This window comes from Melozone crissalis, unplaced genomic scaffold, assembly GCF_028551555.1.
Source record: "Melozone crissalis strain CALT ecotype California unplaced genomic scaffold, PUWL_Pcris_2 ptg000016l_1, whole genome shotgun sequence".
Lineage (NCBI taxonomy): Eukaryota > Metazoa > Chordata > Aves > Passeriformes > Passerellidae > Melozone > Melozone crissalis.
In genome coordinates this window covers 22,017,112-22,035,529 of record NW_026535794.1, presented here as the reverse complement: position 1 = coordinate 22,035,529, position 18,418 = coordinate 22,017,112, and the positions used below count along the sequence as shown (strand labels likewise).

At 42.9% G+C, this 18,418-nt stretch overlaps 1 protein-coding gene and 1 long non-coding RNA gene across 3 annotated transcripts in view; one reads left to right on the top strand and one right to left on the bottom strand.

Moving 5' to 3' along the window:
• The window catches only part of NMT2 (N-myristoyltransferase 2), a 31,101-nt gene extending 18,723 nt beyond the window's left edge, over positions 1–12,378 (bottom strand). The window contains exons 1-2 of one of the 2 annotated variants that reach the window (XM_054273728.1): positions 12,231–12,378; positions 3,728–3,863 (exon numbers count right to left, since the gene is read on the bottom strand). In XM_054273728.1, the coding sequence (XP_054129703.1) occupies positions 3,728–3,863; positions 12,231–12,340 (246 nt within the window). In that variant the 5' untranslated portion in view covers positions 12,341–12,378. Of the gene's footprint in view, positions 1–3,727; positions 3,864–11,298; positions 11,444–12,230 lie in introns of those variants that run through there. The other variant, XM_054273729.1, reaches the window with a different exon arrangement.
• Positions 11,757–16,423, top strand: LOC128935393 (uncharacterized). The gene is made up of 3 exons (XR_008482943.1): positions 11,757–11,850; positions 13,787–13,902; positions 15,803–16,423. It is a non-coding gene; the product is annotated as an uncharacterized LOC128935393 (long non-coding RNA).
• Positions 16,424–18,418: the final 1,995 nt, after the last annotated feature.

Sequence of the window (18,418 nt, the reverse complement as noted above, 5' to 3'; positions counted from 1 at the left end):
TATTTAAAGTCTATAATATGTCTTCTACATTAAAAAAGCAGAAAATAAAAAAAAAGTTCCTAAGAAAGATCTTACTACCATAATAGTAAGTAACCCATTAATGTTCAGGTACTAAATAGATCATGGATAGGGACATCAGGGGGAATTCCTTTCACTTCAAAACACCCAGACATCAGTCTGACTAAGAAGTTTACTTTTAACACTTTTTGTTTTCCTTCAATAGAAAGCAAGGAAAACCTGCACAGAACTTCACATGAATTAGAAAAACAAAAACCAGCTCTTTTGTTTAATTTCAGTTTAGGGCAAATATCTCTTCACAGCAAAGACAGCCCTGTTGCGCAGTGGGGCTGAGGTAGGAAATGGTGGTTTTGCCTCAGTTTTGTTGATGGCCTCAGGCCTTGGATGTCCCTGTGCACTGCAGCAAACTAATCATGAATAGGTCCCTGAAAACAGACCAAATGCATGTAAGGATGCTAAGGGAACTGGTTGATGTTAGTGCAACTAACATCTACTAAGTTTAAAATAGCAATTGGTGGAAGTTTCCTATAAATGGATTAAGGGAAATGTCATCCCTGTTTTCAAGAATGCAAGGGGGAGGACTCAGGGATCAACACTGTTTAATGATCTGGATTTGACAAAGAGTACTTTCTCTGCAAGTGCACAGATGATACCTAGAAGAAGAATTTCTAGAATTGTTGATATGCTGAACCACAGAGCAGCTATTCAAAGCTACTCTGACAAGCTGGAAAAAGAAACTTAATCAAGTTTGACAAAGGCAAATACAAAGTCCTCCATTTGGGATAGAAAAAGCCCATGCAAAGCCAGCATGGACTGCCTAGGAAGCAGCTTGCAGAAAAAAACTTGGAGGTTCAGGTGGGCAGAGGGCTGGCCATGAGCCAGCAGACTGCTGGCCAGCAAAGGACAGCTGCATACTAGGCAGTACCAGTGAGATGGCCAGGAAGTCTTCCCCTTTATCTGGCATCCCTGAGGTCACACCTTGCAGTTTGGGGTTCTCCATTACAAGGAGAACATTGACAGACTGCTACAAGTTTTCTGGAGGGCACCAAGATAAATGGGGGCTGAGGCACATCACACACAAGGAGAAGAGGATGAGAGACATTGATTTGCTCAGCCTTAAGAATAGAAGGTTGAGGGAGTAGGATAAATCTTATTACTGCCTAATGGGAGGGTATAAAGAAAGCTGAGCCAAATCTTTTCAGAGGAACAGAGTGATAGGACAAGAAGCAAAGGAGACAAGTTGCAAACCAGCAAAATCCATTTAGATATAAGGAATTACTTTTTTTTTTTTTAAACTGAAAGCTGTAGTCAAACACCAGAATAAATTACCCACAAAGATTGTGGAGTCTCCATCCTTGGAGACCAAGCAACCTGATCTAGCTGGCCTTGCTCTAAGCAGCAGGTAGGTCAAAAAACCTTCAGATGGCCCTTCCAATCCATTATCCTGTGACTAGGTTGTGTAGGCCACTAGTGGCTAGAATAATGACTGATGAGACTGCAGATATGGCAAGCTTTCTTTGTGTCAGTGTGGACAGCCCACATCACTGGAACTTGTGATAGGGAGAGATGGAAGTCTTGTGAGATGGGCAGTGAAGTATCCTCAAGGTCACTGTAAGCATACAATGCTAACAATCCTTTACTGCTATGACTACACTCACACCAGAGTTCAAAAGGTCTGCTATCACTACCACCACACATGAGGAAGGCAGAAGCCAAGGAGACTCACTGTTCTGCTCTACTCATCCCCAGACCGACAGATCTGTTTACAAACTCACATGACCTCAAAATCCTTTTTCAAAATCCTTTTCAATGAGCCCCACTGAGTTCTGCCTGATGATCTTGTATATAGTCTCTTAGAGGTAAGGTCTGCAATGTCATTCTCCCCTAAAATATAATCTTTTCAACCAAGAGCAAGCAAACACTAGAAGTCTGTTTTCTGTATTAAATTTCATACAGCACATGAATACAAAATTTAAGTATTACTTGAGTAGCAGAAAAAATAAATATACTTTTCCACACAGATCCAGATCAGCAGTCTAAGATGCTTTCAAAAAATCTGTAACAGAATAGTTGTCTAAGACAGACCTGCAACACAGCAGCGAAGGCACAATAACCCCCCAGGCAATGTTGATGCATTTGTAACTAGAGAAAAGTGAAAGCCATAAAAGAAGAGTAAAGTGGTTTAGTTGCCTAGACCTTGAAAGAAAATCTTATATAAGAACTTCTTTATGCCAATAAAATAGAAAATTTTGTGAGTTACTAATGAACCGACTAAACTTGTGTCAGTAAAATAATCATGAACAGTGCCACTCTAAGCACACAACTTGGAACAAGGCTAGGCTTCCACATTTGCACCACACATCACATCAGAGAAATGGTGTGCAGGACTGCAAGGTGCAGGACTAAAATCTTGCACACAAAAGCAAAAAGCTATAAAGTAGCTTTCTTTTAATGCAATTAGAGGCAACACATGGAACAATAACCTTGTCGGCAGAAAATCAAGGAACTCATAGGATACTGTAGCAATGAACTATGCCTTTATGTTAACACAAAAATTTACCTCATGCCAGTTGTAAGAGTGTGAGGTTACTTGTGCACCATTTGCCAACAGCCTTCCTGTATTAGCAGTTCATGACATGTTTTACAGAAAGACAGTATCAAAACATGTGGCAAAGTACTTAAGATCTCTCTATATATTACAAAGTGCCCCCTGTGCCAAATGTGCCTGTGCAAAGCAATCAGGGTAACATGGAAAAGATCTAAAGGGACAAGACAAAAATCTATCACTATGCTAATGAGCCAGAACATAATCTTTTCCCCCTAAAATAATTAGTTGCTAGCCCCAATGTACTTGACAAATCTTACAGGACAAAGACTCCTGTTGGTATAATGGTGTAAAATTCTCCACAACAATCAGATAAAGCAAATATAACTACCTCGATATGCTCAACAGTCCATAAACTTTCTTAGTTTTACAAACTTTAGTTCTTGCACTCAGATTTCTCTTGGGATAAAAGCTGTATGTTAAAAAGGCACCACACCATGTTATTCACTTCTCATTCAGAACATGATAGACAAAAGCACACACAGACAATGCTATTTTATCAGAAAATCCACAAGGACTGTACATTCCCACAAGCAATTTTGCATTCTTAATTATAGTGGAGGTCTTTCTGAAAGCAAAATTTTTCTTCAGCCCTTATCTCCATATTTAAGATTAATGCATTTTATGTACAAATACATGCTGCTTGCTTGCCCCAAAGATACTCTGGTTAGCATAGCAGCCCCACCTTCCCTCCTGCTGCTGAGAGAGCTTCATGCTGCACAAGTGACCAAAACTGCACTAAGCCAAGTTAGATGGTGGCTAAAAACTAAAGGCAATTCATCAAATGCAAAATCTATTTAAAAGCAGTACATCACAGATTATGATTCTTATGATTCTATGCAATGAGGCTGTCACTAGCCCAAGCTCTAAATGCTCAAAGAGAAAGACAAAACTCCTCTGCACTTCTCACAGTACACCACCGTGGTGGCAATAGCACCTCTGAAACACCAGGTCTTGGCTTGCTTCTCTCTGCTCAGGACAGGAACCATTTGCTTAATTTCACACACTAAGGCAGAACTACCAACTCACTTTAACAACAAGTGACATGCAAATTAAAATTCAATTAGAAAGCACGCACAAATTAAAACAGAACCAGGCTCTCACTTTTGAAGGTTGTTGAATTTTAATTTCCTGGGAGTCAGATGCAGAATCTGATTTGGTGCCTCCAGAATTTGGTTTCTCCTTTTTTCTCTTCTGCTTCTTTTTCTTCTTCTTCGCTCCCAAATCCCCTCCAGGACTTCTGCCAGAGATGCAAAGAATGTGCAATAAGAAAAATCAATACCACTGAGCCTTAAATTTTAAAAAAAGTTAAATATGGAAAAGCCAGCATTTTGATATGAAAAATCTATCAGCTCTTTGAATGTAAAGAAAAAGCAGCGGAAAAAAAGCAAGGAAGGGGGGAACTGAGAGCATTGATGAAAAACTTCCTGCAAGTGCTGTCTCATTTGTTTTATACTCTGACACTAGCACAACCAGGCATTTTGACATATTCATGTCAAATTGTGACACTATATAGAAACCAGTGCTCCTCTCCAGACTTTTACCTAGCACAAAAACAAAATGACCAAATTCAACAGTTGGCAGGAACACAATCAAGTATGGGAACTGAGGAAAGTAACCTCCTTGGAAACTCAGTAACTATTAGTGCCCCAACACTTTTTCTCCTTCATGCTCAACCACAAGACACATCTGAATTTGAGAAGAATCCAGATGAAACATTCTGTTTTCCGGAAATTTTGTTCCTAACTTAAGCTGCAATGAAAGTCTTGCTGAAATCCCAGTAAGAGACAACATTAAGCTAACCAAATATTTGTGCTTTAAAACAATAAGCACAACGATGTTAACTTTAATTTAAAAGCCCCAGCAACAAAGTAAAAATTACACTTGAGGATTCTGATATATTTTGACTATTGATAACTTAAATTATTCTTAAAGGGGATTTTTATTAAAAAAATAATCAAGATATAGAATCAAGATTAGATCAGAATTTGCTAAGTGTGGGATGTGTTAGCAACTCTCAGACAAAATGAAAATACGGAGGCAATGAGTCAATTAACACTAAACTGTCTTCAAGAGGCTAATCTCTCAGCAAAGCCATATGCACATAATGGAAATGAAGACAGATATCAGAGTTTGGGGGCTTGGGTGTTTTTCACTGGAAAAGAAAAAGAGTCAATGCAACAAACAATTGTTTCTTTTAATCCTGGAGGGGGAAAAAACCCCATGTATCATACTGACAAACAACAAGAAAGAAAACTCAGAAGAACATAACTGAAGTTATTACGATCAACATATTTGCAAGGGATATATGATTTGCTGTAACATGCTCACTTTCAAGATTATGATGACAAGTCTTAGCATCTGTACCTCGCCTGAGCTGGTATTGTCAAGTAAACACCCTCCCTCCAGTAGGGAGGCCCAAAGCTTGCAATTAAGCAAACAATGCAACTAAGCAAAGACTGATTTTTGTGAGATCCTTACTGTACTTTAGAATAGTCTGTAGTGAAAGATCAATCTCAAGAAGTTCATAACATTCAAGGTTACACTGGGTTATGCTCCCAGAATGAAAGTGTTGTAAATGCCACAGCCTCTAGAACAGGACCAAGCTGCTACTCAATGGACAACAGCAGAGCACACCAAACACACTGGAGAGGTAAGAGAATTTAAAGCATTTACTAGAAGGCTGCAGAAGCAAAAGATGGACTTGTGTAAGTGATGCAGGGAGACGATCTTTTGCTGCAGAATAAGCATACTGCCAGATCACCTACATGAATCCACAATGAATCACGATTTCATTGAATCACAGCACTCAGGCTGGAAAACTCCTTTAAGATCATTGAGCCCAGCATTAACCCAAGTCCACCACTAAATGATATCTATCCCTCAGTGCCACATCTACACATTTTCAATACCCCCAAGGATGGTGACTCTGCCACTTCCCTGGGGAACCTTAAACAATACTCAACAATCCCTTTGGTGAAGAGATTTTTCAGCACATTCAACCTAAATCTCCCCTGATCCAAGTTGAGGCCATTTTCTTTTGTCCTGTCACTTGTTACCTGGGAGAAGAGGCCAACTCTCACTTGGCTAAAACCTTCTTTCAGGGAGTTGAAGAGTAGTAAGATCCCCCCTGAACCTCCTTTGCTTCGGGTTTAACAACACCACTTCCCTCAGCCACTCCTCACAGGACTTATTCTTCAGCCTCTTCACCAGCTTTGCAGCCCTTCTCTGGATATGCTCCAGCTCTGGTTTTGAGGCCAGGGAAGGGCTCAAAACAGATTCAAGGTGTGGCTTCACCAGTCCATCACTGCCCTGGTCCTGCTGGTCACACTTTTGTCTGACACAAGCCAGGGTGCCATTGCCTTCCTTGGCCACCTGGGCAGCACAGTGTCGACTCATTTAAAAGAATAAAATGCAAATCCATCTGAAGGCCTGTATACCAAGCTGACATTTTGTACAGAATTTAAACACAGAACAGACCCAAAAGACTGGCAAGTGGTTATAAATACAAAACAGCAAAAGCTCACACATGTGTACAAGGCCTAGGACTTCACCACCTCTATCTGGCAAAACTAAGATAAAAATACCAGGGGAAGTGATTTCACCTTTGCTGAGATTCATTTAAGGCAGGATTTATTTTACTTTCTGCAACTGTCCACAAACTTGTCTTTCCCTGTAACACCTCACATATAGCAAACAAATGATGCCTCTGTGTCTCTGAGCTGGCTCCCAAGGGTTTCTGTGCTGAACACCAGGCTATTTGGAGTTTCAGCAAACTCTGCTCTTAACAGACACCCTGAGCAGGCACCGAGCCCCAAACTGCACCAGTGCAGCTCACTTGTCTTCTTGTCTTTCAGGATGATCCAGTGTCACACACACCACAGGGGAATTTTGCTCACTAGGATTACCTGAGGGTCAATGTTTTATTTAGCTTGGTGAAATAATGAACAATTGAGCTAAAAAAAACAAACTTGGCAGCTATGGAGAAAAATCAGCTTTGCCAAGCTTTACTAATGTTATCCCCAGTCAAACCGTACTTTTACCAGGACAATCGTAGCTTGTACTTTGACCAATTCAAGATCTTTTTCACTTAGAAATGTATAGTCTTCAGCAAGGAAAGAAGGAAGACAGAAGTAAACTGCTGTAAAATATATGTGGCATTTAAAACTACACTACTAGTTTTTAATTTTTTTTTAATCTTCCAAAATCCCAGTCCTTGGTTTATGACCTTCAGGTTTAAATCTTTCACACTGTCTGTTGCAAAATAAATTCTGGTATCTTTGTCTGACAGGTTATCCAGGGATCATTCTGAGCAGTTATTTATGCAGTCTCCTGCTTGGGTCAGTTTATTTTTTACTGTTACAGACCACACAATGTAAAACGAGGATTTAAATAGAGTTCTACTCATCCTACTATTTAGGCACGCCTGCAACCCAGATATTTGGCAGCAGGCAGCACACAGAAACTTCTACTCAGTAAACAGGTTTGTCCAACACAAGTTATAACCAGAGATACCAAGCAAATCAGGGCAGAAGCAGAACAAAAACACCTCAGGATTTGTTATCCTTCTCATGCTCTGCCTTGAAAAGAACAGAAAGGCTCTAAAACTGGGAGTGAGAATGGCTGGGAAGGGAGGAACGTGGTTGCTCAACTTGTAGCAATTATGCTAGACTTGACAGCACAAAGGATATGCAAAGGTAACAACACTGAAACCAAGGGCTCTGGTTAAAAGCTTTCCTCTGACATTCTTGTGTGCTGACTAAGATCTGAATTCTCCTCTGTCTGGTCAGACACATCTATATGATGACATGCTGAATTATATCTCACACTTAGAAGCTGGGAGGAAAAAAGTTTCCCATTTTTATGAAAGTTGACCTTTAAGCGTGAAATCTCTTTTTCCAAACTACCCTGCACTTGTAAAATGACACAAGTCTGAGCTCAGGTCCTATGTGGGAAGTAGAAAAACAATACAGAGCTCAGGGTGCTGCCATGACAAGTTGGCAGGTCAGGAAACCCGACCTTTTCACACATCAGATCAACACATCTGCCCCAGTGCAGCCTGCCACACAGACCACAACAGATTATACAAAGAAAACCATTCAATGTTAGACTTCTGGAAGTACTGACTATGTCAGTCTAGTGGAGACACACTTATACCAGGAGAACTTTAATGACAGGAGGGCAAGTCTGTACACTGAGGTTCAGCTATATGTAAGCACAGGCACAGTCTAAGATATTTTTAACTGCACCCACAATGACAATTTTGTCAGTCTGATGAAAAAGGAAAAGGTGAGGCCAGCATAAAAGGGACATGCAAATCAAAATTCATTTGAGCCAGGAAAACGGTCAAACGACCTTATTCTCCCCCAAAATGACTTAACCTTGCCCCAGAAACAGGCTGTGGATAGGACTCTGAGATAGTCACTTAGGCCTACAGATTGATGATTTTGTCTGCAAGTCACAAATGCAAGCCCATGATCCCACCCACATACCTTTCCACTTATGTACACACATCTGGTGTTTTGCATAGATGTGGGAAAAAATACTTTTGCTTCTCCCTGCATGTGGTGGTGTTTTGGTTGGATTGGGTTTTTCTAAACTGAAAAATGGGAATACTTAGTGCATTTGGGAGAAGTGTGGCAAGGGTGGAGGAACTTACTTTATGAGGCTCAGAGCAAATCCATAGAAAAGCCAAGACAGAAAAATCCAGAGGAGCATGACAATTATCCTGTTCAGGTGGTCAAACTGTTTTGGTTCCCTTGGTTTGAGATTATCACTGACTAATTGTCACTATTATTTTAATTTCCTTTTTGAGCACTAAATTCTGCTTTAGCAGAAACAGACTTTTGTAATGTCAACATCTGTTTTATGTTACACGGAATGGTAATTTTAAGTTAGCAATTTCTCAGATTTAAAACCAAACATGTACTTCAGATGTTTATTTTTAAACTGCAAAGGCCTGTGTGGGGTTCTTGCCTTCACAGTACTTCTCTCTCTGCGAGTAAGTGAAGTTGCAAAGCTGCATTTCTGAAGATGTTACACAGATCTTTTTGATCACAAAAATCAGGCCTCATGTATATGGGTAAGACTTCAAAAAATTTTAAAGCAGTATTTATACTAGGGCTGTCATTGGTTCATAAAGAAAAAGGAGGTTTAGGTGCAAAGAGCTTTCTCATTGCTGTGAAAAACCACCACTCCAAAGACAATGTAGAAAGGTCTTGACCAGAAGGGTCTATGCCCTTCCAATTCCACTTACTAACAAACTGTCCTTACAAAGAATCTCTCTGCATGAAGATTTCATTTGTATACATTTCAATACTTGAGAATGCAAGGTTTTTAGCATGAAAACCTAGCAGCAATACCTGAAACCCTAACCCAAGAGCATTCCTCAGATCTGCATGTTTCCTCCGCCTCACCCTTCAAGTCTGTGATCTGTACTCCAAGCCGTAAAACCCACCTGCTAAAACCAAGCATGCTTCCACAACCCTAAAATATTTGCTTCTTTTTTAAATCTAGAAGTAGTATTCATTATAAAGTTGGCCTTTTTAAGCAATAATTATAGGGGTATACTACTAAAACATTCAAAGCAAATAATTTGTGAGGGCTGGGGGAGTTGTTTAAAGGTCATACCTTTTTCTCTAAATGTTTTGTGCCCAAGGCCTTTCTGGCAGTGAGCATAAGGAGCTATTTAGAATGTGAGAGACCTTATAAGGCTGGACTTAGCAGGGTGGATTCAGGTGCAACATTTTTTTCTACATATACAATAACAAAGATATTTTGTAAATCACACTTTATTACAACACAGAACAAATACAGCATAATGCGTCTAGCAGGAGCAAACTACAGAACAGGAAAACAGCAATGAGTCACACAACATACATAATCCTGCCTCTAAAAAACAGGAGCAGAATCAGAGGACAAAGACATTTTCACAGTTGAGAGCTACAAAATGGTTATTTTCTGCTGCACTCATTCAGTGCTCAAGCACAAAAACCCCTGCAAATTTAAAACAAAACAAAACAGAAAAGTCATATGTATCTAAAAATCACGTTTTCCTGTGGGCAATATTCTAAGGACTTATTTTCAAATGTCAAGAAACATCTCGAAAATAACTTAACTTACATGGCAATCCAGTAGAGACTGACACACAATATTCTGCCTCTCTCTAAAAAAGTGCAAGTTAAAATAGAATGAGATTAAATACTGATGAGCACTAATGGAGACCACACAGAATGCAGCAAGTCAGTTGACACAGTCATAGTCTCAAGTAGTTGGACTGCTCATAAATTGCTTGAGTATATAAAACCTAATCTAAAAGCTTGAAGTAAACTTTAAAGTTACCTCAAGAATTAATACACAGTGACAGGGAGAAAACAGGGAATAATTAATTAGGCTCCTATTACTATAGGTTAATCTCTCAGATCTTGCATGCTCCACTGTGGGATTTTTCCTTTCATCTCCTGGAATTCATTTGAGTATTTCAGCCTCCAGACAAAGAGCAGCAAATAAGATTTTTCAAAGATTACAGGAAAATAAAGTAATCCAAGAGTCAATATGAGACTTCATGCAGTAGATACTAATACTTAAGAGGCTTTTTCTACTGGAATGATCTACCACTAATTTAACTAAACTTACTAAAAAACATTCATTAAAATACATCTGGGATATTCAACAGAGACAAGTTTTGGGTAGAAGACGATACAGGCTACAGCTGGTGTCCCTTAGAGAGCAGTGAGACACGTGTTGGAGTAGAGCAGCAAGGTGTGACAGAGCACACCGAAGTGCAATTCTTTGTTCCCTGGTTGCTCCTTACACACTGCACTCGCTGTCACAGCAGCCCCAGCACAGCCACACACAGAGCTAGGCTGCAGAGGGCAGCTACAGCCCGGGCACGCACACAGACAGATAGACAGACAGACAGGAGAGGAAACTGAAGTAGGAACGCAATCAAAATGAATTCTGAACAGGCATCACCTGAATCAAACCTGAATCTGGCTATCATTACATGAATCACTACCTGAATCATTACCTGGCTATTAAACAATCCCAACTAGGATGCCAGGTCGGTTCCTATGAAGAACAATAAATAACAACTCCCTGCTCTTAGGACTTTAGTTTCACATATTTGGGAATCACCAACTGTGACATACTCATTGAAGCAAATGTAATAAAAGCCCCAAAATAACAAAACACTATTTTGTCACTTTTAATATCCCAGATTTATATTACTGTAATTATTTCTAACACGTTTATTTTAGTGTGTGCCATTAACTCAATGACAGAGCAGCAAGCATCAAAGTTTTCCCCCTTCTGCCTTCTAGACAAGTCAGCCTTCCAAAGTCCCTTAGATTTCTCCTGCCACATTTAAGATTGTTGTCAACCAAATCCTAGAAGCAGAAGACACAAACAGAGTACATCCTCAAACATCAGTAACCTACAGAAAGCTCTCAAGCAGATCAATCACAAATTCACGAGGAAGATATTTGTGTAGCACTGTATAGATTAACCCAGTTCTATTTTAGGTTACTCCAGCCACTCCTGGCTGCGACAACAAAGCGCCTTCTCTGCAATCACGTTTTCAACCCCTCAAAAAAGAGAAAAAATAAATAAAGTCGACTTTGGAAACATATTCCTCCCACTCCCCTGCCCCAAAAGCCTTCAGAGCAAGCTAGAACCTTGGCACCTCGTGCCTGAACGCAGTGATACCGCAGCCAGCCCAGCAGCGGTCGGGTGGCAGGGGCCGCAGCGAGGCTGGTGCCTCTCCCATCAGCTCCCCAGGCAACCGAAACACCGCCTGATCTCAGCGTGGGAAGATCTGAGACGCGAGATTAGCGAAGAAGGAACTACAACCAGACAACAGCGTCTGCCCCGGCTACTGCCCTGCCAAAACACGCGCTCTGCTCTCCACAGCGTGCGGATCTGGAGGTAACATCTCTAGAGGACAATGGGTGAGGAGGAGTGTCCGCAGGACAGGCTGGCACGGGCGCTGCCCGGAGCGCAGCGCGGCCGCAGCGAGCGGGCGGCGGCTGTGGGCGCGGAGGGGCGCGGGACGGCCCGCGGGAGCCGCTCAGCCGGAACACCGGAGGTCACGGCGGCATGTCCCCGCTGCAGGGGACTTCCCGACGGACAGAAATATGCAGAAACGCCCCCAAGCCCTAAAAGCGCCAACAAGAAGGCAGGATTTACCCTCGCTTATACGGCGCGATTTCAAGGCCGGTGTCCGGCGGGTAAGTGCCAGCCCCGCCGCCCCCTCACCTCGGGCCGGGCCGGGCCCAGGCTCCCGCCTCTCCCTTTGCGGGCAGAAGGGCGCGGGGCTCCGGGCGGGGCGGCAGGGCCGTTCCACGCCCGCATGCTGCGGCGGGAGGCGGCCCGGGCTGGGGCCGCTCGGCGGCCCGGCGCAGGCGCCGCGGATGAGCCGGGCCGGGCCAGGCCGGGCCGCGCAGGCCGCCCGCCAGCGGGCAGGAGCGCCCAGCACACCCGCGCCAACGAGGGACCGCGCCGGGCATCAGGGGAGCCCGGCCCGGGCACCTCCAGCCCGGCCTCTGCCGCGGCGGGGGACACGGAGCTGCCTCCCCGAGCCACGCGCGCTCCCCAAGCGCTCCCCTACCCCTTGGCGTGCTCGGTCTCCTCCTCATTGTCGCCGTCTATGCCGCAGGTGTCCTGGTCATCCAGCTCCAGGCTCTGCTGGCTGGCCGCGGACTCGCTGTCCTCCGCCATCACGGGGGAAGGAGGGAGGGAAGGGGCGGGGGAGCCTGTGAAAGAACCGGGGCGCACGGGCAGACGCGGTCCGGAGCAGCTCCCTCTAGCTGCGGTCCTTCCCCGCGCCAAAGCCGGGGAACGAGGAGGCGGCGGCCGCCGGGGCTGCCCGGCCGCTCCCGCCACCCCGCGGGGACCGGGGCGGGGCCGGGCGGGGAGCGCTCCATGCCCTGCCCAGCCCTACCCTGCCCTGCTCTGCCCTGCCCTGCCCTGCCCTGCCCTGCTCGGCACGCTCGGCCGTCGCGCTCCTGGGCCCGGCCCCGCACTGGACTCCTCATGCCGGCATCCACGCTGCTTCGCCGGCCCTCTGCGGCCTGGGGATCCCGTCCATCTCCCAGAGCCGCGGGAGAGCCGAGCGCAGCCCCGGCGGGTCCGGCCCCGGAGCCCCTGGGGCTGGGCCTGCAGCGCCGGGCCTCGGCAGCGCGTCCTGCCGGCTTCCCGCGTTTCCTTCTCACACCATAAACACTCGGACGCCCGAGTTATTTTCATGGGTCTCCTTAGAGCTTTTAGTAGTGACTCTTGGTGTGCTGCTAGAAGTAGACAAAATACCCAGCTGCTTGTGGCAACACATTGGAAGAAAGGAAGAGAGAAAAGCAAATAAATTACTTCAGATCTAGCTGTGCCTTGCTGCTACCACTAATGTCAGCCACCAAAGAACAGAGCAGTGTCTGGGGGACCCACCACACCACCGTCAATCTCAGCTTTCTGGCTCTTTCCCCTTTCTGCCTTCCAGGTTCTGCCTCTCCCCAGTTCTCCGTAAGAGAGGCAGTCAAGGTTCTGTCATAGCTACACAAAATTAACCTGTGTCTACAGTTCAGAGATGCTTTGATCCACCTCAGATGCATGTATGGGCATAGGTCCAGATGCACAAATGGACTTTGTCATTGCTGTGTTTAACTTTTTCCTAATTGACTCCCAAAGGAAACTTCAGGACTCAAAATGAAGCTCTATGAACAAAATTTGCCTGCTGGTGGAGGCTGCTGAGGCCACCAGGGCAATCCCAGCACTGTGGCTGGTGGACACTCACAGCACTTGCTCTTTTCCCAAAGCCTTCTGTATTTCTACAAGCTCCGTTCTAGAAAACCTGGAATTGAATGGTAATGATTTATCCCAGGAAAACAAATAAAGAGCAACTTGTGTTAAGTATTTGAACTGTCACGATTTCCAGGGGCATATCAAGCTTTCTGAATGAGATCTAGAATTTCTGAGTGCTTGGTTTGGCAGTGCTGCCAAACACCACATAAGAATAGGGTGCATCAGTTGTAACTTCTCCTTATCTTTGCACCCGTGAAAGCAATTTAATGTGAGGAAGCTATTGCTTCTGCCCTATTTAAGGTTTGATCTGGATTACTTTTTTCCCTTTTTCATTTGAGGTGGCATCATATTTTGCTCTGTCGTGTCTTGCAGGTGACATGTCAAGTAAAAGATCTTGCTGCCCAAGCAGAAGAAAGCTGAATGTCCTTCCATCTGAGCACTAGCCTGGGGCCACCCTTCGTCCCACTGCACTTGGTCCTTTACAACTTGTGAGTTGCCACAAGAACTTGTGATTCAAATGCATGAAATGGAATCTGTAATTTACACTTGGCCAAGTATGACCTCCCAGTGTCAAGCCCATTGCTGTAGTTTAGAGGGAAATGTTTCTGTCGTGTCACTCCACTTTGAAGTGATCTTTAGGAGTATACCTTCATTCAGTTGTAATGCGTAGGAGAGAAAGGAAATCTCAAAACAAAGGCACAATACCCAATAGCTTTCAATAACAAAAAGCAACTGTAAGTTTTCCTGTAGCCTGGAGAGAAGTTAATCCAGTGATTATGAATTATTTTTTCCCCTCATAATAACATGTAAGAGGAAGTGAAGAACAGTAGGTCAATGACTAAAGAGCTGTATTGAATCACTGAGTTGGAGAAGCTGTAAATTTCACTGTCTTCTTTCCTTTATCGCAATTTTCCTCACTTCATTGAGACAAATGGAGTAGAAGAGGCCTAGATCCTGACTCTTCTTGCATTTCATATTGTCACTTAAAAGAGACAGTATGAATTTCTGCCAGCAAGCTGCCCTGCTAGGCATTCTCCTGGAAGGGGGACTGTAGCTGCACAGAGGCTGCTGTTCTGTACTTTGTAGCACGTGTGAAGTGCAGAGTAACCTTAAGCAGAGTGCAGTTGATATCCTGAGATTATTATCCAGGTTTGACCATTGCAAGGTCAAAGCACAGCACTGGATTGTGCTTTGCATTTCATGAAAATGTAACTTTTGCTTTTACCACAACTAGAGAAGTTCACCAAAAGTGAGAGTTAAGCACCTGTCCTGCACTGTGGATTTCTGAGGTAGCTTTGCATTTCTGAAATTATGAGACATATTCCCAGAGCATTTAAATTCACTCTGCAGACACTGCTCAGCAGTTACACTACTTGATAGATGCTGCCTATCACATGTGTAGTTGTCTTCTGAAAATAGAGCAGCAAGGTGAAAAAATGTATCTTTGAATTTCCTGACCCCAGATGCTCAGCCACAGAGAGTTACTGGAGGATGAAACATCAGGACAGCCAGCAGCAAACGTGGCACCTGCAGTGCCCAGAAAGGCTCCCTGTGGGCATCTGTACTTCCAACATCTCTGCTGTTCATGTGGGTATATCCAGGAACCCCCAAAATGCTGCATGCCAGTACTGCAGACACAACCCACAGACGCACACCAGCCTAAGCAGACCATCAAAAACCATCAGAAATGTTTAAACTTCAACAGGTAAAGAGCTTGTGTTTGTAAAGTGCAAACTTACTGGTTTTAATTGATTAAAAAGACCTCTTCCTAGATGTACAAGGAAGATAAAAGCAAAAGCCTTTTATTTTATGAAGATTGAAAAGAAGAAAGCACAGTCATTTTGCACAAAAGCTGAAAAATTATTAACAAAGGAAAATAGACTTCCTTTGCAGGAGATACACTTCACTTAATACTAAATGGCATATCATGAAACCAATTAAAATATTTGTAGCATATAATACTGTCATGAAGTATTCATCAGTTGAGTATTTTCATGGTCTCCTTAGAGCTTTAGTAGTGACTTTTGGTGTGCTGCTAGATGCAGACAAAATACCCAGCTATGACAACAAATTGGAAGTAATGAAGAGAGACAAGCAAATTTTCAGATCTAGCTGTGCCTTGCTGCTCCCACTAATGCCAGCCACTAGAGCAGTGTCTAGGGGACCCACCATCAATCTCAGCTTTCTGGCTCTTTCCCCATTCTGCCTTCCAGGTTCTGTCTCTCCCCAGTTCTCCATAAGAGAGGCAGTCAAGGTTCTGTCATAGCTACACAAAATTAACCTGTGTCTACAGTTCAGAGATGCTTTGAGCCACCTCAGATGCATGTATGGGCATAGGTCCAGATACACAAATGCATTTTGTCATTGCTGTGTTTAACTTTTCCCTAGCTGACTCCCAGAGGAAACTCCAGGACTCAAAAGGAAACCCTACAAGCATTCAAACACCTTGGGCATCTTTGTGGCCAACATGAGCTCACAAGAACCCCAGGACACTGAGGGAGGAGCCATCTCTGCTTGGCAGTAAGAAATACTGGGGAATGGGAAGCCTTAATTCCCAGTGCAGGGACTGATGAACCATCAGGTGAGACTCTGCAGTACGTGGGCAGGGTTGTACCATGCTTCTCCTTGCTCTTCTGTGACTGAATAAAGCCAGCCAGGCACAGATATTGTTTCTCTCAAGCAGCCAGGCATAACCCAGACTTGTTTACCTGCCTAGCAACACATTAACTACATCCCAGTGAGCTGGTGATATATAATCCAGCATTCAGGCTATTGGCATCACCTGATTAGTCTATGTGTTTTGATTATTAAACACTGCAGAAGAAAAGTATCTAAAGTTTTCTTGCAGTCATAGGACTGCTCCTACCTTTACACACCACATTGAAATATTCATGGCATTTATAATTTTAAATGGATTTGGATTGCAAGTAACAACTTGGTGTAAACATTTTTAATCTTGTAAATTGGAAGCAAAATGGGTCCAATTTGAAAATTAGCTAGTATTTTAGTGTTTCCCCTATTTTTCTAATTAACATAAAAAAAGTTATTGAGCAAACAAATATATTTAGACTTTGGTTTATTCAAGTGTCTACTACTACTACCTCACATTGTTTTTCTAATTGGTTGCAATTTATGGTGAAAACTTAAAAACTATCTTCCTCAATTCTAAATGAGAGGCAAGTATAAAAGAATAAAATTGAAAATAAACAGGAAAAATGCACCAAAACACTCTGCATAGTTGTTACAGTTAACAACAGAAGAAGTAGAAATGGTTAGGGAAGGAAATGAGCTTGTGATCCCACATGTTGCACACCTGTATCCATGTGAGATCACAGCTCTGATCTTTATGGTTTGTCTCACCCACTGCAGCTCTTTCCAGCCCCCCTGCATACCCTGCTTGGGAACTTGCCTGTTGTTACAGCGTGATTGCTGATGGCCTGTATTGGCTGCACTGCTCAGACTGGGGACAAGCGTTCTCAAAGCATCCCGTTATTTCTGCTGCACTCTCCTTCAGCTTTTTAAAATTCCATTTTCAAATGCAGCTCATACCTTATCTCATCTATTTTACAGCTTACCTTTGCACAGAACTTCTCCATGCTGGTGTCTGCATTGGCAAGGGCTGTGGGCTGTGCAGCACTGAAGAGGGTTAGGCATTCACATGCATAGTGAAAACAAATCAGAGCATTAAATAAGTGTATGATAAATACCAACTTTTTACTTAAAGATATGAGTGATAAGGATAGAAAGACTGTTATTGCTAGTAGAGATTTCAATTCTCCAAACCATCTGTTTTTGATGATTGTTGGAAGCAGAATACAAGACTTACATCAAACACAGGTTCAAACTGGTTCCAGCACTGCTCAGTTCCTCAGATCCTAGGGTCTCTAGCTCCAAAAAGTAAAAAAACCCTAATAATAAGAGCGACAATTAAATAATTATTACAAATATTATTTTGCCTTTTTATGTCTATTTTTATTCTGAGACCCTTCTCAAACTATGCATATGAATGAGAATTAGTGGTGGCAGATTTTTTGATAGAGACAGTGATGACACAGGTACTGCAGGAGCCCTGACTGATACTCAGCAATTACTTCTGCCCATCCAATCTCCAAATCAATCCAATTGACTCCCATCAGCTCTGCAATCAGTTCTCCCACTAGCCTTTTACACTTCTCCCTATCAATGTGCCTGCTGTTTCTTTCTCTTTGAAAGGAGGTTTTATTTCCTTCATTCTGAATGAAGAGAGAGCTAGATACATGAATTATTCTTTATCTGTTGACCATTTCAATAGTTTTCTTAAAATGTATGTTTTTAGTTTTCTTTTTGTCTGTTTCAGACAGTTCTTTACCCACAAACACAAAAGAACTCTTTCCTGTGACAGATGTGCCTTGTGGGTGGTTAGAAACAGATGACAGCATGGTTCAGGTTGCACACCTATGGCATGGAGAATTACACTGAATTAAGAAGTGTCTCATAGACATAGTATCTTCCCTATGAAGACCATGGAAAATCAGACTCTATTATAATCTTCAATTTCTATGCAGTTTTTTTAGATTTTATGGTAAGATTTTACCCTTCAGAATTTTTCAACTTTGTGCAAAAGAAAAGACTCTGTGAAGTGTGCAACAACTGCAGAATAACTTACTTAAAATATAGATACTAGACAAGCTTTAATTACAAAATTTATACATCAGGTCTAGGCTAGAAGGCAAGTGTGAATAAATCTCTTGGAAGTTGAAGGTACAGCAGAAACTCAGCATCAGCATGGTTTTGACCCTGCAATGTCAGACTACAAGGACAATTAAGTTAATTATCCAAGCCTTTATGGGCTCTTATGCCAGTTTTTCCAGTCAGTCTGGATGAGCAACCCTCACTTGGCCATTGCTTGATGTTGAAATGCTGGAACTGGTATTTAAGCCAGCTTTTGTATCAAGTGCACTTATTTACATCCATGTGAAGATGTATCCATGCACACACTTATCTAAGTGTACTTTCAAGGATTTC